This window comes from Vanellus vanellus (genome assembly GCF_965231255.1).
Source record: "Vanellus vanellus genome assembly, contig: HAP1_SCAFFOLD_67, whole genome shotgun sequence".
Classification (NCBI taxonomy): Eukaryota; Metazoa; Chordata; class Aves; order Charadriiformes; family Charadriidae; genus Vanellus; species Vanellus vanellus.
Window position 1 is genome coordinate 872,490 of NW_028128775.1, and position 23,076 is coordinate 895,565.

General features: G+C 54.5%; 1 protein-coding gene across 1 annotated transcript; it reads right to left on the reverse strand.

Annotated features, from left to right (window-relative positions):
* Positions 1 to 10,564: 10,564 nt before the first annotated feature.
* On the reverse strand, positions 10,565 to 22,152 carry LOC309684062 (electroneutral sodium bicarbonate exchanger 1-like; the record flags this gene model as incomplete). Its single annotated transcript, XM_082500023.1, has 13 exons — positions 10,565 to 10,747; positions 10,848 to 11,021; positions 12,305 to 12,373; positions 13,189 to 13,440; positions 14,037 to 14,198; positions 14,552 to 14,665; positions 15,368 to 15,511; positions 16,668 to 16,866; positions 17,751 to 17,884; positions 18,019 to 18,193; positions 18,683 to 18,702; positions 21,672 to 21,825; positions 22,017 to 22,152. Coding segments are annotated over 13 exons (1,916 nt in total), but the record flags the coding sequence as incomplete, so codon positions are not given.
* Between the last annotated feature and the right edge of the window lie 924 nt (positions 22,153 to 23,076).

The following is a 23,076-nucleotide window of genomic DNA, read 5'->3' on the forward strand; positions in this document are numbered from 1 at the left end:
GCAGGATTATGCCTGAGTGGATTACACTGTCTGGGATATTTCCCTCTGGTGGTGCCATAGCAAAGTCTCTGTTGCCAATTTGTGATGTCCGGCGCTCAACATCACGGGAAGAGTGGTGGGATGGGACTCGGGGCATTTTGATTGTTAAGGGCCATTTGGTTTTGGTTGTTCTGTGCCATCTTGAGATAAGCCCGGGCTGAGCTGTTTTGCAGCTCCCCCCAAGTTCTCTCTGCACAGCCAAGGCACGGCGGAGATGGAGCTGAGTGGGATGGCAGCTCCCTGCCTCTCACCTCTGGTGCTCTGAAACCGGCTTGGCTGGCTGCTCCCACACAGTGTGTTACTGGCTTGCCCAGCAGGTAAAGAACCCAGATTTGGGACGCCACTAAGGTGTCCGTTAGGGATCCTGGGCGGCCCTTATGTGGTCCTGGGGGGGGAATCTTGCAGGCCAGAGGGAGTCTGGGGCAGTTTTTCAAGGATCTGGGGGTCCCCTCTGGTGCCTCCGGGGAGGGTTTTGTGGCTGGAGAGGGCTGAGCTGGTTTCAAGAGGTGCTTCCTCCCTTTCTCCAGCCCACCCAGCTCCCCCGACACCACCACCCCCCCAGGTTGGTGGGTGCCAGCAGTGCCAGCCTGTCCCACTGGGTCGGGCACTGAGGGGGGCACAGCCCCAGCCACGGGATGGGAGGAGGAACCACAGCACCAGGGATAGAGACCAACATTTTATTTCTTTAACATTTCCCATGGGGGGCACCCCAGGGTTGCGCGGCTGCACCGCAGCTGGTGCCAGGAGGGACTCCAATGTCCCCCCACAGCTCACCTGGCTCCGCTCGTGATGCTTTTGATGGGGCTCAGCGCGGTCTCTTCTGTGCTACGGACCAAGCGGCTCCAGGTAGGCGACTGCTGCACCGCACTGTGCCGCAGCGTGGGGTGGGGTGGGGGGCTGCGGCGCGGGGCTGGGAGCTGCTCCCGTCTCGCCCAGCTTCCAGGGTCCTGAAGAGGGACTGGAAGAAGCCAAAGCAAGGGACAACGGACGCGAGAGCCCGCCCAGAGGAGCAGAGCAGTGAGTGGCCCTGGCACCGAGCACCATGCAAACAGCCCACACCCCACGGCAGCCCTGAGCCGGGGCTGTGCCGGGGGCTGCCGGCCGCTCACTCCGTCCCCTCCCTCAGCAGCTTCTCGGCTAGCAGATGAAGGATGGGACCTCAAGTCAACACAGGAGAAGCAGGGAGTGTGGGGGAGACCCCCAGATCCTGCCCCAGACCCTCAGCCCGTGCCCTGCCTGCACTGGGCAGCCCTGCCCGCCTGCTGAGGAGGGGGTGCTGCCCGCGGGCCCCGACGGAGGAGACGGGGTGCAGCGGGTCTCTTCTCTCTCCTCCTCTGCAGGGCAACCGAGGAGGGAGCACCGGGCCCCACAGGACCCACTGGGCTCCCTGCCAACCATATACCATCTGAGCAGTGATGCCTCTCTCTACCCCCTGCCCCCCCCCCCCAAGCCCCCACGTCCCCCTGCCTTCCTCTGCCGCCTATAGGTCCTATCAGTGGGGACAGCTCCTTCTGGTCCAGGCAACCCCCCGGGATCCTGGGCCCCCCAAGGGCTACCGCAAGAGCCCCTGCAGCCTGTGCTCGCTGGCCAACTCGGAGGACTGCAGCAGCCTGTTGAGGAGCAGCTCCTCTTCCCAGAGCTCCCTCTACCACTTCCTGGAGCCCTGGCCCAGTGCAGCAACAGAGCCAGTGGTGCTCACACACTCAGGACACCCCCGCTCTCCCATGGCTGCTGGTGGGGCAGTGGGGAAACTGGGGCTGGTCCTCGGCCAGGAGCCTCCACAGGAGCTGCCAGCAGGGACCGAGAAAGAGCGGGTTCCCAGGCAGGGAACGGAACTGAGCGTGGAAGCATACACTGTGGAGCTCTGAGCTGCTGCGTGGTGCCAGGTCTATCCAACGTCAGGCAGTATGTTCCCAGGAGACATCACCGCTGACAACTCTTCCGAGGAAGTGGGGCCATTTCTGTAGTCGTAGCCTGCCTGGAGAAACAGCCCCACGGAGCCAATAGTCTGCTGAGCAGCAAGGGAGCAGAGTCGCTGACTCTCAACCAAGGACTGAAGTACAGCAACCCACTCTATTGCCTTCCCCCTTCGCCCGCTGCCTCCCACAGTTTGGAAGAAAAGAACCAGGGAGCTCCAAAGGAGGGGACCCCTCCCCCACTCCCCCAAATCTGCCCAACACCCCCAAAGCTCCCCAAAGACACGGGACTCCTCCCACACACCTCCACTCCCCACACCGACAACCCTCCCCCTCCCCCAACGCTCCAAAAAGCAGCAGTCCTTAGGGCAGACTCCTTAAGCTGACTCCACAGCTACGGCTCCCCGTCGGCTCCGGGGGAGATAAGGGGGCCCCGGGGGGTCTCCGTGGGCTTTGAGGGGGTCCCAGGGCTGCCCACGGGCTCCCAGCAATGCCCATGCCCACCACCCGCTTCAGGGGGCCCAGCGCTGACACCCCCCGACCCATCTCGGGGGTACCTGGGGGGACTCGGCCGTGGGCTGGAGGCGGGCGAAGGGGGCACGGCCGGGCTGACCTGCCGGGGGGGGCTGAGAGCGGAGCCCAGAGCGGAGCCAAGCGCCCGGACAGGCCGGCCCCGGGCACCCTGCGCTGCGGCCGGGGCTGCCGCCACCTGCGGGGAGCGAGCGGGGGGTGAGGGGGCGGCAGCGGGGGACGGGAGGGGCCTGAATCGGCCCTGTCCTCCCCGGGGACCCCCCACTCGGCTCTGCCCCCCCCAAACAGGCCCAGACCGCCCCCCGAGCCCCACAGCCCGGTCCCGCCACCCCACAACCCCCCGAACTGGCCCCGGAGACCTCCACACCGCTCCTGCCGCCGCCGCCGCCCCACCCCCACCCCCACCCCGCTCCCGCCCCCCTCGGCCCCGGTCCCCCCGTCTCTCCCGGTACCAAACTCCGCAGCTCCCGACCACCGCCGCACACCGGAAACGTTCTCCTTCGCGTCCGCCCGACCGCGCATGCGCCATGGGGCAGATCCGGGCCACGCCCCCCAACGTCGCCGCGGCAACGGCGGGCGAGAGGGGCGGGGCCGCGCCGAGGAGAACGAGGCCCCCTCAGCCCCGCACCACCGCTTCTTTCCGCCCCGGGCACTGCGAGGCCGAAAACAGCGCAGCCCTCCCCCAAATGCGCCGGGACCCCCCTAAACTAGCCCAATCCTCCGCAAAATGAGCCGGGACTCCCTGAAATCAGCTCAGCCCTCACCAAAATGAGCCCCACATCTGCCTGCAGAGCTCCGCCAGCCCTCCCGACGGACATCACGGGGATGGGGGGAAAGAAAACAACCAGAAAGGTACTGAAAATAACGTGGAGACGGTGCTTAGAGATCCTTCCAAGAGGCAAAACCCGGCCTTTATCCTCATTTTTGAACACGGGGTTTCGCAGTGCTTCGCGGGCAGTGGTTATCCAGGGGCATCAGCTATCCCGGGAAGCGAACGTTCCCATCCCGTGTGGCAAAAGTCCACTCGCATGAATAACTTAGACAAAACCCGCCCACAAAAGGACAAGAGGCACCTTTGGTCACCTTTTCCTTGAAGCTTCGCTAAAACTGTATACTCAGATTGGCCCTGTCCTGCAGTTTCTTTCCCAGAGTTTTGCCCCAAACCCACGCTTCTAGCCCCGCTCCCCAAGCCCTCCCTCGGGGCCCACCACCTTTCCCCAGCCCAGCCTGTCCTTAAAGCTTTTCTTTCCACACACAGCCCTTTCCACTCAGCTCCCTCCGGGGCCTCCTCTCTCACAGACAACCTCACAGCCCTGCAAACCTCCGCTCCTTCACCTCTCCCGCTCACGAAAATCTATTCCCCCCTCACAAACATCCATTCCCCTCACTCCCCCCTCACACGCTCACTCCCACACCCCCAACCATTCCCCCCACCATTCTCCCCTCCCCCCTCGACCCACCTCTTCTCTTCTTCTCCTTTTTTCTTCTCCTACCCCTCTCTCTGCCCGTGGGCAGCCCTGGGACCCCTTTAAAGCCCACGGAGACCCCCGGGGCCCCCTTATCTCCCCCAGAGCCCACGGGGAGCCGTAGCTGTGGAGTCAGCTTAAGGAGTCTGCCCTAAGGACTGCTGCTTTTTGTAGCGTTGGGGGAGGGGGAGGGTTGTCGGTGTGGGGAGTGGAGATGTGTGGGTCCCTTCTGCCAAAGTGCAGTGAGAACCACGTTCACTGAACCCCCATTCTACATGGACAGGGTCAGTTGGATGTATAGGACCAAGTTGTTGGAATAACCTCAGCTCTTTTATTAGCAATTCCAAGGCATTGGTATGTTGGTCAGTCCATTCCCAGGATTTTCCCTTCCTGAGCAAATCATCAAGGGGCGAGCAATGATGGAAAAGCCAGGGGTGTGTTTACGCCAACAGCTTAAAGTTCCTAGAACTTGCTGTAACTCCTTCACACTGGGTGGATTCTGCCCCTGTTCTGTTTTTTTTAGGGTATCTTGAGGGTCCGAAGCAGCTCCTTTAATCCACCAGAGCCCCGGGAATTGCACTTCCTGCACCGGTCCTTGACACTTGGTGGGGAACGGCCCCAGTTTCAGATCTGACCTTGGGGGATGAAACCAGGCTTGGGTCTAGTGGGAGCTGTCCCTGCCCATGGTGGGGGGGTGGAACTCCATGATCTTCAAGGTCCCTTCCAGCCCAAACGGTTCCGTGAGTCTATGATGGTGTCTGTCCAGCTGATGAGCTCCCACCCGAGTTTCACTCGGCGAAAAGCAGCAGCCGGTGCTTGGGTACCCAAAGGCTTCTTTTACATTTTTCCTCTTCTTTGTTTCTTAACTTTTTCAACTCAAACCAAAGGTGTTGGAAAGGGCGGCCCCGTGGGCAGAGAAATCATTCCTCCCTGCGAGATGGGCTGTGGCACCACGGGGCCATCTCACCTGAAAGGAGGAAACCCACAGGTCACTCCTTTGGTCCAAAGAGTGGAAAAAAATAGAAAAGAGAACCACCACCACCACCACCACCCCCCACCCCCCACCCTCCCCCACCCCCCCACCCCCACCCACCAAATCAGCCCCTCGCTGAAGGCGTAAGGTGGGAAATAGTGCAACAACTGTATTTTTTGCAACAGCCCCACTTAAAAAATGCTGTAATGATTCATAATGACCCATCCGACTAAAACCAGGAGTAGCAGTGACCTACCCGTCAGCTTTTAGCATCCTGCTAACCAGCTTAAAGGCACCGGTGAGGAGAAGAGTTTAGCCACAACCAGCTCGAAGGAGGAAAAGAGGATCTTGCTTTTAGGGGAACGGCTGTCTTTGCAGAAGGTAAGTGCCCCCGCGGCTCGACCGCCCCTTCAAACCTCGATTTCTCTGGCTGTTTTCTCTGTAACTGCTCCCACAGCACCACGGATCCTGCAGCTTTCCCTGAATCGTAATAAAACCTTCCCTAAATCCGGCAGCAGGTTTCTGACGTCTCCAACGCCTCCGAGCATCCCACAGGGATCCCGCACGCCGCTGGTCCCCCGGGATTTCCAGGCTCTGACCCCTGGCTTGGCTCAGGTGCCCTCTTTTTTCACTCAATTCCTCAAATTTTAGGTAAAAGGGCACTGGGGATGCGCCTGCCTGACCCCACAGACCTGTGACAGAGGGGGGTTTGAAAGAAATGAATAAAAAAAATACTATATGAAAGATAACTAGAATCTCTTTGGATTTAATGTAATGCTAATTAACTGTATTGCAGATGGGCAAAAATATACCCCCAAGAATGTAGGGAGGAAGAAATGCTCAATTTCTGTTGTGCGCCGACCCCTCCCTCCCCCCAGTCCCTTTCTGAGCTCCCTGAGCACCCCACGGTCTGGCAGAGGGGACACGTGTGACACTGCTGTCCCCTCCCTCCTGCAACACAGAGCTCATCGCAATTACTTGCACAGAAAAACAACCACAATTAAAAAAAAAAATATAAAAACCCAAATTAAAGAAACCCACAAAATTTAAACCCCCCAAATTTAATAACCCAAATTAAAAAAAAAAAAACAACAAAATTTAAAAAACAAAACACAGTTAAGTCATTCAATTTTTCAAACCCCCAAACCCACTAATTTCAGCCCTTTCCCCAGTCAGCTGGTTCCCCACCCCCACGCAAATGGGCTTTCCCCCAAAAATCAGTGCTGCCCACTCCCCCATCCCCTCCAGCCCCCCCCAAAAAAGCTCCACACCCCCCTCTGCCTCCTCCCCGCCCTCCCAAAGACACGGCAGCAGCGCAGTGAGACAAACGAGAGGTTTATTCCATTCTTTTTCCCATTACGTTCAATGGGCAACAAGAGAAAAAGGGCCGACAGTCCCGGCTCCGGCGGGGGGAACCCCTCAGTCCACAGTGACGCTCCACCGACGGGACCCACGCGACGGCGACAGGGATTTGTGTCATTTGTGTTCCACAGAATGAACCCAAAATAAATTAAAAAAACCCAATGAAACAAAAAAACTAAAACCAAACACAAAACCACACAAAGATTCAAAGTTATAACTAACACAGATTTGCTTGGGGGATTCCCCCCCCCCCCGTTTTATTTACAACACGGAGCGTTTCCAAACTAGATCATCTCTTACAATAAAATAAATATATTTCAGCATCTGCGCAAGAAAAAGAATTGCTGCATTTCTACATGTAGTGCACTGGGGGGGGGTAAAATAATAACCCCACCCTTTTATATTACCTTTTTACATTACACCCCCCACCCCCTGCTTAAGGATCTCTATTAAGCGCATCATTTTAGGAAACTTCTTTCGAGGGGCCCCCGGGGGGTGTGAGGAGCTGTTTGAAGGCACCGAAGCGCACAGCAGCCCCCGTCCCGCCTCGCTGGGAAGGGGCTTTGCTGCCAACTAAAGCATTGCGGGTCACTGCAGGGATATCTTTTTTGATTCCTAAAGCGACTCCAGCAGCAGCTTTGAGAGGGATTCCTCCTCCCGCCTCCTCCCCGTAAAATTCTCCTCTGCACAGGGAAATATTAAATCCTCCCAAAATACAGAGCCGGCCGTGGGATCACGGAGCACGAAGCGGGGACAGGCGCAGCACTGTGTCCCACAGTCAGCCCGGGGGGTTACAGCCGCCTTTTAGGTGGCTCAGAGTCACGTTGTTAACCAAGGCCTCAGCTTTCATTTAATTCAAAATAAATACATAAATATATAAATAAATAAAAAGTCTCACCTTGTAAGCAGCAAAAACCCCCGAGCTTCGAATGCAGAAGAGGGCCACGCCGGGGAAATCTGCTTTGTTTTTTAAGTAAGGACTTTTGGAGGCAGCCGCCAAGGTTTTGTGGCCCCTGGGGAGGGGGGAGATGCAGAGCCGGACTCAGCCCGCTCTGCCCCAAAACCGGTCGCGTTTTCCCTCCAGGGTGATTTTCTTCCTTTCTGTCTCTGCCGGAGTGATGCCCGGCACGTGCCGAAAACAATCCCAGGCTCTGGCCCCGGTCCCGGCCAGGAGGGAGTGAAGCTCAGCCCCACTCCCTCCTTTTCCAGGGAGGAAAACAAAATGGAAAAAAAAACCCCAAATTATCCTATATTAGAAGTGTATAATTCCATTTTAGAAGTGTATAATTCCATTTTAAGGGCAGGGCAGCAATAGGGCTAGTACCACAGCCCCACAGCCACTGTGGGTCACCAGCGTAACGATTAAGTTAAAGTTTCTTTTGGGAAGGGGGGAGAGACGGGGACTCTCCTGCTCTGGGACCTTTCCCCTCCGGGGAGGCAGAGCCGGAGCAGCGAGCATGGTCCTGCCCGGAGGGCAGCGTGGAGGGGACGCGCACGGGCATCCCGGAGGAACAGCAGCAAGGAAACCCCGGTGCTGCACCTTTCCCTTCCTCCGAGCCTTTTTCTTTTCCTCTTTTTAAGGGCTCAACCAGTTTCTTCCCCCTCCGACCGTCACCGTGGGGCACTGGCACCAGCCGCTTTGCAAAACCCCATCCTGTAAAAGCCGCCTGATTTTGGCCCTGTTTGGGGATGCGCCGCTTCCATCCTTACAGAGCAAACTGATAGATGATTTGTTTTTCTCCCCCCTCCCCATTTAGCAAGAAGCACCAACGTGCCGTTGTCATTTTGGGTCGGTTTGCTGCAGAAAAAGGCTCCCACAGGGGACGGGATAAGCCGATGGCAGGAGGGTCCCTGCACCCATCCCACCGCTGCTGGTGGAGGGCAGCAAGGGGACCTTTTCTTCGGGGTTGTCCTCTCCTCCCGGGCTCCGCGGCCCCACGCCGCAGCCCAACGACCCCACCGAGATGGGAAGAGAGCACAAGAACCATCTCTGCTCAACAGCTTCTTCCTGCAAAGGGGCAGGAAAAAGGAGGAGGAAAAGGCACCTTCCCACTTGCCTCCGGGCTCATCCCACCCTGCGAGAGGCTTTGTGAGGAGAGGGGAGGAGGAAAAAACACCACAGCGAGAGAGCCAGGGAGGGAAAAGGAAGGAAAGCGGAGGGACAGCGGAGGGGCAGCCCGGGGACACAGAGCCCCAGGTCTCGCCTGGCCGCTCCCGCCACCACCCGGCGGATTGGAGGGGTTTGATCTGAAGCGCTGCCTTATATTAATTTAACAGCCGGGGGAGGAGAAGGCGCCATTTCTGCCTTTTGCAGCTTCCAGGCTGACGGCAGAGCCGAAACAAGAAAAATAATTATCATAAAAACAAACAAACAAACCAACAAACAAAAATTCCAAAAACACTCCAGTGTAAAACTGGAGCGCAGGGAGCAAATGCTTTTCCTTCGCCTCGGCCCAACCGCTCGGGCGCTCCGCGCTGCCCCGCCACGGAGGGCATCCCTCTCCTGCCAGGGAGAGACAGAAGGGCGAACTGAAGGCAGGACCCCAAACCAGACCTGAGAACCTGGTCACGATGAAGAAGAAAGTGGCGAAAGCGTCACATACAACAGAAACATTCAGAGTTTATTTTTGGGGAACAAAAGAAAGATAAATAGAAAAGGAGTGAGATATTAAAAAAATAGCACCGAACGATGAAGCGGCAGCAGTCCCTCTACTGCTACAAAGCGGCAACAACCCACACACGAACACACGGAGGCGGAACACCACCGAACTCCCACTGACTGTCATGTGCACCTCAGTTTGCTGCTCTGGAGAGAGGGAATGCCTGAAGCACACCAAGGACAGCTGAAACCATCGCCGTGGCTTAAAGGGGAATCCGCCAACTGGAAAACAAAATAAAAGCGGTTTCTGCCCATGTCTGCATGGGCACATCCCCGAGTCACGTTCTCACGCCTCTCCTTCAAAGTCAAGATTCCTAAACATGAAAACTGGAGTTGGGGGGATGGAGGAGAGAGAAAAGGAGGGAGAGCGTCATCAGTGGGGCTGCTGCCCCGCTCGTGGGACCGTGCCGGCAGAGAGGAGCTGGTTCGTGTGCCGCAGCCCTCGCCGCTTGCTCGACATTGCCGGCAAAAAAAGAAAAGCCGTAGGCATGTGCCACAGCTTGCAAAGGAGCACGGCCACGTTCCCACGCGATCCTTTACCTCTTTTCTCCCCAGATTCAGACTGTTTCCATGCTCATAGTGAGAGCCTTCCACACGGGTGTTTTTGATATCTCTTCCGAGATATTAATCTCCGAAGGATCAGTCCTGCAATAAATATTTGAGACAGCAATCTGTGACTGCGGGAACTGATGCCACCCAGCGCATCAGCACCAGCAAGAGGAACGGGGGGGGAGGAGAACCAAAGCTGCGCATAAGCACAGCGGGTTGGGCGGGATGAGGAGGTTTGGAAGGCGAGCCGGAGAGCCGCAGAGCTACAGCTCTGTGCAAAGGCTCTGCACAGAATCCCAGACTGGTCAGGGCTGGAAGGGCCCTCTGGAGCTCACCCAGTCCCACCCCCGCCAGAGCAGGGGCACCTACAGCAGTGGCACAGGACACCTCCAGGCGGGTTTGGAATGGCTCCCGAGTGGGAGACTCCCCCACCTCTCTGGGCAGCCTGTGCCAGCGCTCTGCCGCCCGCCCTGCCCATAAATTTGCTCTTCCCGCCAAGCTGAGTGCATGGCGCTGGGATGCTCAGCAAAGATAAACGTGGAGAAAATTCTGCCAACCCCCTTCAGGCTAATCTTGCCGGGGGTCCTGCTGCTTGGTGGGGCTTTACCTGTCGCTGCTTGGCTTTGGGATATCCGCGCTGCTGGTCTTGCCCAGCTGCAGCCAAACGGAGTTTGCAGCAGCAGCTTCCATCATCTCCTGGGAGTCCTGACATAAAAAGGGACAAATCAAAGTTCTCTGTCTATGATCGAAGTGGAGATAAACTGAACACCCAGCAAAGCCCACGTGCTGCCCTCTCCTTCTGACCTTCTGTTAGCGCAGCCGGGGAAGGACCTTTCACTCCAAACATTTTGGGAGGGGGTTAAAACCACCCTTATGAGCAAATCTTTCCATCATAATTATAATGTTTATTATAAATGGCACCTTTAAAAATTGTACCGCTATTCAAGTGTTAAGCTCACTGCTAATTTAAAAAGTTATGATGCGGGATCCAGGCTGTCAGGATCTATTTCTATTGAGTTCGGATCTTCCCCCAACATTTCAAGAGAAGCTGTGACGGAAAGAGGCAATCTCAGAGCCCGAGGGAGACACCCACCCCCGAGCACTCAGCAAGCATCACCTCTTCTTCTTTGGCTTCATTTTTGGCATCGGCCAACTTCTTCCTGCTTTCTGGCATAAGGTCATCCAAAAAGCTGAGCTCCCGCTTTGAGAAGCAGAAGTCCATCACTTTCCGGACAAACACGAGAGCCAAAACCTTCACAAAATAAGAAGGAAGAGGGGGTGAGGTCTGAGATGATGTTACATCTCACTCCGACGCTGCAAATGTCCCACTGCTGAGCGGCACCGGCTCTTACCATCATGGGAAAGATGATGGCAGCACGGGACACCTTGATGGCCCAGAGCAGGACGAGGCAGATGAGCTGGATCATGGTGAAGAAATGCACTTTCCGCAAAGGAACGTGCCGCAGGTAGATGAAATCCGGCTGGTGTTTTGCCGGCATCCAAAAGAGCTTCAAGCGGTCGAAGAACTGCAAAATAAAAGCGGAAAAGTTACCCCTTGGGGCTGCGGAAAGTTTCCGGCCCTGTTGGCACGTGGAATGAGTTTTCAGGATCTCGCGTGCAGTGAGAAATCCTGGATCCCACTTTGTTCCTCCCGGGAGCAGCACCCGTTTTCCCTTTGCTCCATCTATAAACCAGTGTGCCCATGAGAGCTGCCCACCAAATTGCAATTATTCCACGTCCTTCTATTATAGAATCACAGAAGGGTTTCGGTTGGAAGGGACCTCGAAGATCATCCAGTCCCACCCCCTGCCCTGGGCAGGGACACCTCCCACCAGCCCAGGTTGCTCCAAGCCCTGTCCAACCTGGCCTTGAACACCTCCAGGGATGGGGCAGCCACAGATTCTCAGGGCAACCTGCGCTGGTGCCTCACCACCCTCACAGGGAAAAATTTCTCCCTGATATCTCATCTCAATCTGCCCTCTGTCAGTGTCAAACCATCCCCCCTCGTCCCATTGCTCCCCTCCCTCATCCAGAGTCCCTCCCCAACTCTCCTGGAGCCCCTTTAGGCACTGGAAGGGGCTCTGAGGGCTCCCCGGAGCCTTCTCTTCTCCGGGCTGAACACCCCCACCTCTCCCAGCCTGTCCTCCCAGCAGAGAGGCTCCAGCCCTCCCAGCAGCTCCAGGGCCTCCTCTGGCCCCGCTCCACCAGGTCCATGGCTCTCCTGTGCTGTGGTCCCAGAGTTGGAGGCAGCACTGCAGGGGGTCTCCCCAGAGCAGAGCACAGCAGAGGGCACAATCCCCCCCTCACCCTGCCGGCCACACTGCTGATGCAGCCCAGGATGCGGTCGGCCTTCCGGGCTGCGATCGCGCATTGCCGGCTCACGGTGAGCTTCTCATCAGTCCGCACCCCCAGGTCCTTCTCCTCATACCATCTCCCCCTCCCCCTCCCTGTTCTTCTATAAAAATATATGTTTAATATATTCTATTCTTCTGTTTGTTATTTGGCATTTCTCAGCCCACTCAACCCCCCAGTGAGGATTCCCACCGGCAGTAGAAATCGCCTTCACTTTGCACTGAATTCCCCCATTTTCACCACACCAAACACTGCCCTGTCCCAAACCGTGACGCAGAGCGCGCTGAACTTGCCTGGTCCTCCCACCCTACGTACCTCCTGTGCCCCCACCAATCTTTTCCTTATACAAAATACTTTCACTGCCTGCTTTTGGGGAGGTTTTCTCCCACACCACTGCTTTTTTCCTGCTTCTCTGGAGATGACACAGCAGGGAGCTGCACGCTGTAAGAGTCCGTACCTGAATCCCTCTGAGCGACGACACACCCATGTAGAGAAAGACACCATAAAGCACAGGCATGGGTATAAACTGGGAAATTAAAAAAAAAAAAAATGCAATAATTTATTTTTTTAATTGGTTTTTCAGTATTACTGCTCTCTTCTAGAGGCACTGCCTAAAATTGCCTAAAGCTTTCCAGTTTCCACAGGGTTAGAGATGTTTCAGCTCTCAACCCGTAGAGGTTTTGTGCGTGCGAGTGAGTGAGTGTATGCTCTGCTTTAGGCAGAGCATTTAGTTACGTTTCATTAGAATAATCTAATAAATTTTTAGTTACGTTTCATTAGAATACTCCTGTTTTCCTGAAAGGTTGGAGGAAAATAGGTCATTTCACCCATGAAACTGTACGCCACGTTCTGTGACGGCAGAAGAACATTTCTACACATTTTTGTGGCAACACGCAAAAGCGAAGTGCCTCCTTTTAGCCTAGAGCTGAGGTGACTTTGTGGGAGGAGCACACAAGGAAGCCCACGGGGATGATTTTGGTGTGTTTAGCTACTGGGAACGGCTGTTGGGAGGCATTTGGGGGAGCCAATTGCATCCCATAAGGTGCTGCCTGCTTGAAAGAGAGCAGTGTACTGGTCTGAATCCGCTTTGTCGTAACCCATAAACACAGGTGGGCCTGAGAGACACCTGGGAATGAAAGCAGTTGTCCTGCTCGCTTGCCTCGAGGACACCAAACTGGTGGAAAGGGTAACTGAGGCTGGTTCCCACCGTGGGCCAAGCCTCAAGGTTTGGGATCGCCTCCTCCTCTGCTCCACACCTACTCAGGCCTGGAGGGAGGGGATGGTTTTTGTCAAACCTCCAAAAAGCTCATGCTTGTTGGGCGTTTTGCATTTTCCTCTTACCTTTAACACCGAAGTGAAGAAGACAGAGCAGCCCATGAGCACAAAGATCATCAAGCCGGTGACTCTCTGTTCTCGTATCCCCAGAAACTTGGGTTGTTCTCCTGGAGCTGAGCAGCCAGACTCCACTTTGAGGCTATTGACGTGGGTGATGGACAGGACAGTCGCAGCCACAAACCAGGGCAGCCCCATCACGGAGCACACCCCGAGCATCACGGACACCATGAAAAGGTCCAGGTGGTACCCGCATCCTTTCTGTGGGCAGCAAAACAAGGAACAGAGCATCCCACAGCACAAGAGCGAGGACAACGTCGCGACTCAGACTCAAACCCTACTTGGGCGCAAGTCACCCTCTTGAAAATTTAAGAGAAGAATTGGCAAAAATAAGGATGGATCCGGTCTTTGCGCAAGCACCTTGCATGAAAATCTGGCAGGAGTTCAGACCAAGTGGATTTGGGAGGTTTGTGCAATAGCTACTTCTCAAACAAACACACAAACAAACAGACTATTTTCATTCATAAAGAAATTTCTACTGCTTGTAAGCAAGATGTGACCCTGAGTTATCCCTGGCAGTGCGTCAAAACAGTTCGTTCCCCCAGCTCCTGCTGGCATTCTGAAACAAAAACACGCTTCTATAGTGCTCGAAAAGTAATTTGCTCCTCCAAAAGATTGCTCATCTGAACTGCCCTCGTTTGCTCCCTGTGACATCACTAATCCAGCAGAGCATCCTGCCACACAGCCTGACATTGTCCCAAACCAACGCCTTCACAAAGCACTTGGCATAGGAGCTTCTCCCCACACCTGCAGCCCAGAGTGGGGTGGGGATGGGGTCAGCTCTTGCAGCCCCTTACCTTCAGCTTGTGCTCCTTCCTGTTGACAATGACAGACGTGATCTGCTGGTCCATGAATATCAAGATGGTGCAGAGCAGAGCTGGGATGGGCGCGGCCAACACCGTCCACCAAGGGTTGGGCCCTATGGGGTTGACCAACCACCCGCGGTCGTCTCTGGTAGGCTGCAACAAAGCCAAAACACACATCAGGATCAACTCCCAGCCCAGCCACTTCACTGGCTTTGATTTTCCTCTCCATCGCTGTGCTGCCTCATCTCCTGGCCCTGCCTTCGTGTCACCCTCTCCTACGGGGTTCAGCAGTGCCAGCGTCCTCGTCGCAAGCACCTATAGATACTTCTGTAGGTATCAAGTTTTGGGGCTGGCGTCTTCTTTCCAGAAGGAAACGATGCATTCGGAGGTGGAAGAGGAGATGGTAACACCACCAGCATCCCCAGACTCAGCCCTGTCCTGTCCCAGCATCACCCTGTGGCATCCCCAAGGGCCGAAAGCGGCTCCACACCAAAACACCCCATTACCTTGAACATGTGGGGGACGTGGAGCTTCGGCGATGGGATCCCAACCAGGAAGTCAATGAGGACCATGATGACGATGGTGAGGAAGACACCAAAGTCACTGACTGTGGACCGTACCTGGGGCAAGAAAGCAGAGCTGAAAGGGACAGCACAAACGGGGCCATACCGTGAGATGGAAAAGTTAAAGACATCAACAGCATTAAGGCTGGTTAACAAATTCCCACCACTCTGAGAAGATGCAGCCAAATCCCTCGTTTGGATAGTGTTGCTGTGTTTGTACCTGCAAGATCTGGTGTCAGGCAATAAAAAAAGTTTAATTAGGTGGAAAAGGGTGGTTTAAATTCAAACTTAAAAAAAAAGCCAATAAATATTAAAAAATAATGAAACAGACGTCTGCCACTACAGCTGCACTCACAGCTACAATGGGAATAAGGCACTGAGGCATCATTTGCTCCTCAAAAGGAAGAAACAGTGTCTTTTGTGTCTTTTTCTATGGCAGTTCCTCATTTGAATCAACTTTCCCCTTGGGCACACAAGGTGAAAAAAACCACAAATGAAAATACAACAAACAACCAACTTTGGAAGACCGATTTCCCACTGCCTGGGGAAAAAACCACTCCGGGGCAGGTCACGAGGCAGGTGGGAAACGCTACGATCGTTTTGCACTCCTGGAAATGAGTGAGAGACATCCAAGTTTGGCCTTCAAGGTCCAATATTTCCCAGTTTGACCAAGCGGTGGCAAACACTGCTTAGTGCTCCGGGAAAGCCATTTTGGGAAATGAGTGTGGAGACTGCTGCTGGCCACCGTCTTCTACCTACTCTGGTCGGGAAGTAGCGGCTGGTTTTAAACTTCTTCAATAAGCCCGACAGGACAAAGGTGGAGAAGAAGAGGATGCAGCACCAGAAGAGGACATCGGGCGTGTAGGGGCCATCGTGTCCACAGGCAGGTCCACGAAACTCTCCATGCAAATACCGACATTCCTGGGGAAACAGAGCATCAGGACACAAAGGTAGTGCACATGCGTCAAGGAAACCTCGGATAACTAGGGGGTTTGGAGGATCTTGCTCCAAGATCTGTGACCTCGGGACTGCTGCAGCTAGCGGAGATTTATATTTAACGATCAACAGCAGCTGAATAAGTGACACATGGAACTACACAGACAGCGGAGAGAGGAGATGTGATGGGACACTGTACCACAGACCTATGGCACATCCTCTGCTTGAACAGCAGGTAACCGTGGCTGAAGAAGACACCAGAGGGGAAGGAAACACTGGGAACTCTTGGGGAGAGTGAAAGAGGGAACGGGGAAGGAGGGCTAAGACAACAGTGACAGGAAAGGAGAAGAGACAAATTGTCCCTTCCCAGGGTCGGGCTCACAGGACACGGCCAAGGGGGGTGAAGATGTCCATAAGAGCATCCCACCCTGTGCCTGAGCTCTGCTTCCAGCAACAATGGCCCAAGGGGCTGCTCAGACATGCAAGTTTATGCACCTACCTTCAGACAGCGCTGAGTAAGAAAGCAAGGCCTGGAGTTACTAGGAACCAATGAAGGAAGCTAATTACAGCCTTCAAGCATGAACTTAAGTCCTCCAACTTCTCCAATAACCAAAGCACCCACTGAACCTTGCTCCCAGACAGAACCGCTGTCCTGAGGATAACAGTTATTGCCCACCATGTCAGGGATGAGGTGAACTCTCCTTCCCAGGCCCAAGGAGGTTAAACACACTGAAGTAATGACTTTTCAGAGCAGCACTGGCACAAGTTGAAGCCCACCATCACCTGAAGGGCTCTGAGCTTTGCACCAGGCCAGTGCCCCTGGACCCCGCGGCCGCAGCACGAGGAAGCAGTGACTCGGGGCACTTACAGTCACCGTGAGGTTCTCCCAGGTGATGCCAGACACATTGATCTTGTTGCTCTCCCAGAACTGCAGGGTTCCGTTGCTGGGATGGGTCGGTGCCTCACACTTACAGCTGGGAGGAGAGAAGCCAAGACAGGGGTGAGGGGAAGGCGATGGAGGTGCAGCCCTGAGCTCCTGCCAAGGGGCAGCGGCACTTTAGGAGGAAGAAACCCACTAGGAGATGGTGAGGAAGTCCAGCTTGCTGTGCGTGTGCACAGGGTAGGTCTCTCGCAGGTGACTCAGCTTCTCCAGAGCCTCATAGATGAAGATGATGCAGATGAGGGAGGCGAAGGCTTCTTCGGTGAAGCGGGTGATGTAGCACACCAAAGAGCTAGCATCAGTGGCCACCAGCACTATGCAGAAGAAGGCGGTCCACAGCCCGATGCATGCCCGGAGAGAGAGATAAGAGAGCGCGTAGTCCCTGGGAAAGCAAAAGAAAACGCAGGGTGGAGAGGGCAGCAAGAGACTCCGAGCCGTGCCTTCCTTCGGGGAAAGTCGGCAGCAATTCAGGAGCGTGTCAAGGCTGCGGATGGTAAATGCAGTTTCCGGTCCTACGACAGACAGCCTTGGGACTGCGGCACAGGGTGTGGGCCCGCAGGAGGAGAAGCTAATTAATCCTTATTTAACAATGACCTTGTGTTAATGCCTCGGAGGCTAATTGAGGTCAGGTCCCTGTTGTGGAAGGTGGTGTTCTCCCACATCACCCCAATGCCCTAACAGCGAAACCGGCTGGGTTTGCACCCAGTTACCTGCTGCCAGCAAGTTGGGGCTTCATAATAAATTTAATTGCAATAAGGGGGTTAATCTCCCATCACAGTTGCCACAACAAAAAGACTGTCATGGAAAATATCCATTTCGCGTGAAAAGCTCCTGCTTTCTCAAAAATCATCAAAACATTTGACCAGAAAACTCTTTGGATATGTGGGTAAAATATATTTCCACTTCCAGCAAAAATCATACAAAAAAGTGCCCGAGTTTGTACTGAGAGGAAAGCAAATCTTCCCTCATTCCCAAACCAGAGTCATTTGTCTCATCTTCCCTGTGCAGCCCATCTCGGGCATCCACATCCTTGTGGTTTCTCCTCCTCCTGCTCTTTCACTTTAACCCTAAAAAACCCGAACCACCCATCCATCCTTCAGAGACTGAGGGCTCCTGCACCGTCACATACTAAAGCAGCAGCGCGTGATGTCTGTGACACAGAAGACAACTTAAATCTACCAACTACCACTAAGAAAAACATCCTTTCTCCATCCCTGCCTTCTTCCAAAGGCGCTCGCAGCACCTGGCCGCAGAAGCCAGCCTTACTTGCAGAATTTGTAGAGGATCTTCTCGAACACGAGGACGGGGCCGGTGCTGCCGAGGATGGTGAGAGGTTGGCCAGCAAAGAGGGAATACACCACGCCGGTCATGGATGCGCCCAGCAGCGACTCCATGGCACTCTGTCCGGGGAAGAGAGGCAGCAGCGAGTAATTAAATCATTAGGGGGAAAAAAACAAGTGCAAATTCACTGCAGCAAGGACTTTTGCATGAGTGTTGTCCTCCCCCGTGCCACCCAACAGAGAGAGGTGCTCACTATGTGGCCGTTGGTCGCCTCCCCCAGCAGTCCCCCGAAGGTGATGATGGGGGACATGCAGGCACAGTAGAGGAACAGGAAGGACGCCAGACACTGCAGGCTCAGACCATCCCGAAAGTCACTCCAGAACCAGGGGGCTTTTCGCTTCACATCCCGGATCAAACCGCCAAAGAGCCTGGAGGAAGGAAAAAAAAAACAAAACAACATTTTCGTGGAAGACAGCGTTGAGTTTTCTTGGCTGAGGAAGGACAATCACAAGCACAGAGTAACTTCCGTTGCTAAAAAGAAGTCTCCTTCTCCCATTTTAGCCCCAGTAGAAACTGAGGCATACAAAAAACCCCTCCAACAAAAAGAAAAGGAGACCAAACCTGAGAGCCCGTCCCCTCTTATTGCAACAGTCCCTCACTTTGAGAAGCAGCAGAGCTCTACCTGGAGGTACTTACACATCTGCTTCCACCCCAAAGCAAGAAAACCTGTGTGCAACCATGCTGCGGCTCAGCCCAGCTGCCCAAATGTCCCACCCACCCAGCCCAGGGGACCAAGCTGGGAACCTGGAGCCCCTTCACTGACCCAGTTAACCCCAAAACTCTGCTAGAAGGGAGGTGCACACTCAGATTTTAGGGGCAAACAGAAAAAGACCCCACCAAACTATTTCAGTTCACACCTTCCTGTCCGCTCCAGTTCAGGACCGCTGTGTTTCTCCAGCTTGCTGTGAGAAGCGTTGTCATCGAGAGCTTCTGGCACCTTCCTTTTTTCCTGTTAAAATGCAAATAAGATAAAGATATGTCTTTGCAGCCACTGGCTTGTTTTGCTTTTTGGGCTGGGTACGTGACCTGTGAATTTGGGCCCCTGAGCAGCACCCCCAGCTGTGCTGCCCTCCTGCCCATCCCCCTCGTGCCTCCTTCTGCCGCAGCACCCACCTGCGAAGGGACGTTTTTCGGGGGCTCAATTCGGATGGAGGGATCCCACTCTCCTGGCGGCAAAACCATGACCTGATCCAGAAACTCATCGATGCCAGCCACCAGGTCAGCCCGGTTCTTGGCTTTATAGGCAACGTCGTGGAAAACCTGCCGTAGGAGACAACCTGGTGAGAGCATGACCCATCTCGGATGTCCTAACCAGTGTAATAAGCTCTTGGCTAAATGCAAGGTCATTTCCCCCAAATCGCCTGTTGGAAGTGCCAGGAAATATTCCCCCCAAAGCAAAAATCTGTGCATCACAGTATTTGTAACCATCTCCACCAGGCTCCCGTCCCCCATGGCACACCACAGCCTTCTGCTTCAAGCGGAGAAGTTTCACTGGCCCTGGCAATGCCACCACTGGGGACAGCATGCTGGGGACCCTGGGGAGAAGGATGAGGCGCGGGCTGCAGCCCAGGTGGGATTTTAGCCTCCTGCAGGCAGCTAAGAGAGACAACAAACCCTCTTCCTCACTACTACAGAGACAGGGAGAGGTGAAGCCCCAAAAAAATGACCCAGAGATATCTCTTATCTCGTCACACCTCATCCGTCATGATAGTAGCCATGGACCTGCCGATCTCATGGTACTGATGGGCTTTTCCTCCTGGTCCAAGCAAAACAAACAGGAACCTAGGCAAGAAAACCAAAATGAGAGAGAAGAACATGGCCTCACTCAAAGGGCACCCAAGGAAATCCCTGGGAGCTCCCAGCCCAGAGCGTGGCTCCAGGGGGGACGTGTAGGCTCACCGACTCCGGTGATGAATTTGAAACGCATCAAAACCAAACACAAATTTGAGGTTTGGACCAACTTTCATTAAAATTGGCCAATGGGTTTAAAAGCTCCAGCAGGGAAGGGAGGAATGAAAGCAGGGAGATGTGGGTGGGAGAAACGTGCTTGCTCCCACTGGCTGTGTTCCCCTGGGACGCCCAACTGATGCATGAATTTGGTGTTTTGTTGTGGTGTTTTTTTTTTAAATAAAAACTTTGCGCTTCTCATTCAGACCTCGTTGGGATGGGAACTTCCATCATGCCCGAGAGGAGGACAGCTGGGCTCAGGCGGACAAATGCCACGATGGGCTGGCGAAGGAAATCCAGCTCTCCTACGAGCACGCTGCACGCTTCAGCCCCGGTGGGAATTTTCTTCATGAAGCGCAGCTCCGCCTGGGCACGACAAGGGATTTTCAGCCATTACCCCAAAAGCAAAGCCCACAGCACTCTGCAGAACACTCTGCAGCCAAGTTTGCAAGAGCAAATCTGGCCTAAAAGCGTAAGAAAGCTACGAGTGTCTCACCTTGCTTAGATCCATCGGATGGCTGTCATGGTTCACCCCATTTTTAGCTTCTGCAGTGGTGGGAGATGGATGAGGAGTGAGTGTTTGGGTTGGGAGGAGAAAGAAAGACACTGAGAAAGACAGGCAAGGAGCAATCGGGACACTTCTCCTTTGCCGGGAGAAGTCTAATGGGGCCAAAGCCCTGCAGAAACCTTCACCTGGTGCCAAAGCCTGGCAGAAACCCTCACTGGGTACCAAACCCTGCAGGAACCCTCACCTGGCTTGCCAAGGGGATGCACGTCTAACTGCTTCTTGCTCATGTCAGCAAATGAGCAGACGATGGGGAGAAGGTTGTTTCTTTTCTTCTCGTTCTGATGGTGATGCTTCTTCAAAAGCACTTCTCGAACTTTCGCCCGCGTGCACTCATCAAACTCTGCGGACTGCTCTTGCTGGCCCAGGATCATATCTGGAGATGGCAACGGGAAACGAAGCCGTCAGAGCAGAAAGTCCCCAAGCCCCGACCCCTCAAGCCCCCGGCGAAGGCTGCGCCACGCAGGATACCCTAACGTGGGCTCAGCCTTGCTTAGCAAGACGTTTTAATGCAGTTCAGCCTTTGCAGCGAAAGGAAGAATTCTCTTTTGCTAAAAGCCATCATCAAAGTGCTTATTCATCACTCCGCTCAGATAATTATTCCCCATCCTAGATAATGCCATTTTTTTGCCCGATCTGGCGTTTCTAGACAGACTCTCTAGACTCGACACATTTCAACAAATTATAAGCAATCTCTAGCACAGACTTTCCCAGAGTTTCCTTTGCCCATCGACTGCAATTTGGCAAGCCCGGGGAGAAACGTGCTAATAACGGCTCCGATTTCTCCAGCTCTTGCAAGGGCTGAATGGAGACCTGCCAGTCAAAGATAATTTCTCCAAAGCCGCTTTTTCAATTAACTTCAATTATCTTCCCCACAGAAATATGCTGCTTGGTCACCTGCCAGATAAACTCTGCCTTTAAAGCTCTTAAATCCTGGATGTTAAGGCAATAGGAAAAAAAACCAAAACAAAGAACGGGAGGAAACAGCTTGTAGTAAGTAGTTTATTTAAGGAGGTTCAGCTCTTACGCAGACTCCGTGTTCCTGAGAGCAGCCTGCCAAGCCCTGACACTCCTTTCTGGCCGGAGAATATTCTCTAATCGCCTCTCTGACCCCACAAATTGCTTTCAAAAGGCTCCCATACTGGGAGAAAAAGCTGATGTGACTGTTGTACACCCAGTCTACATCCAAAAAGCAACCCACCACTTAAAAACACAGCGGAGGTTCTGGAAAAGGACGTGCCATTGGGGCAGGGCTTGATATGGGAGTGAAGGGCACCGCGGCAAATTGAGCTCGGCCGTTCCCGGCGGGACGCAGTGCGCTCAGTACCTGCGATCTCTTCGATGCTGTTGGCACAAACATCCAGCAGCACTGTCCCGTTCATGATGCAGCTCCGCAGCTCAAAGAGGCTGTGCAAGGACAGCGTGGCCACGTAGGGCTTGCTCCAGCGCTCACCACCATCTTCCACGTCCTCCTCAAACTTCAGCCACCTGCGGACATCGGGCACGATCAGCCCCGTTGCAAGAAAATAGCCTCAGCTCTGCAACCCCTTTGGTGCAGCTACGGGGCGGCAAGAGGAGAAGGCTCCGCGCATCGGCACCTGCAGCTGCAAAAGCTTCGCGTCCCGGAGAGCGGAAGGCAGAGCCCACAGCTGCCACCGCAGCCGGCAGCAGGGATTTACCTTGCCGTTTCCTTCCACTCGGCATCTTCACCCTCCTTCAGGAAGATCTCATCCAGCTCAGTGAACAAGTGGTGGGGAACGTGCTGCTCGTCCTCCTCGGTGCTGAGGATGAACTGCACCCGCTGGGATGGGGTGTCTGGGGGCAGAAGATAAATCCCGTTACCACACCTGCATTCGACCCATCACGCTCACACACAAAGTGGCCATCGATCAGCACCAGTTCAGCCCTAAATATTGGGCTAGCCCCTCTCCCCCGGGTCTGGCCGGGCTTGCACAGAGCCACGGAGAAGGAGAAGCATCTGTTCCACCTCTGCATAAGGACGGGCCACTTTCCTTCCCCACGTTTCCATTTTTAATGGCAGGATCCCTCTAAGGAAGACCAGCCTCAATCCATTATGCCTTCAACTGCCTCCCAAATAACGCCACTTTCCCTCAGAAGAACAGCAAACCACACAAATCAGCCACACAGACCGGCTTGCAGAGGACCCCGGCACCCACGCAGCCCCGAGAAGGCTCGTGAACGCTGCGGCGGGACTTACAGTGGTAGCCCTGCTCCGTCGGGGCACAGTCCTTCTCCCTTTCCTTCTTCTGATGCTTCTGGCGGTGGGGTCGGTGGTGCCGGTGGCACCGGTGGCTTTGCCTCACCAGAGGCATCCGCACGCCCACGGACAGGGTGCGGTGGCCTGCGAAAAAAGCAGTGTTCGCATCACTCTCGATATTGCGGAGACGGTTGACGCCGCTGCCACGATTAAACCAGCACATCCATCCCAGGAGGAAACACCAACTTCTCTTCGTTTTAGTTTCACTGCATCCCCGAATGTCAGAGACCCCTCCCTTTTTCCAAGCCTGTTTTACTCTAACTTTGCAACAACAGAGCAACAACAAGCGATGGCTCCAGGTCACCTAAAAGTGCCCTGAAAGTATCAACCCTTGTCTAAAATTCCAGCTTCGGCTGGACAACACTCAGGCCTGCTCATTAAGCAGCGACAGAAGGTAATTATTTTTAAAATCTTTGTATGGCACAAGGCAACAAGAGGATATCCAATCAGTCCTGTGATAA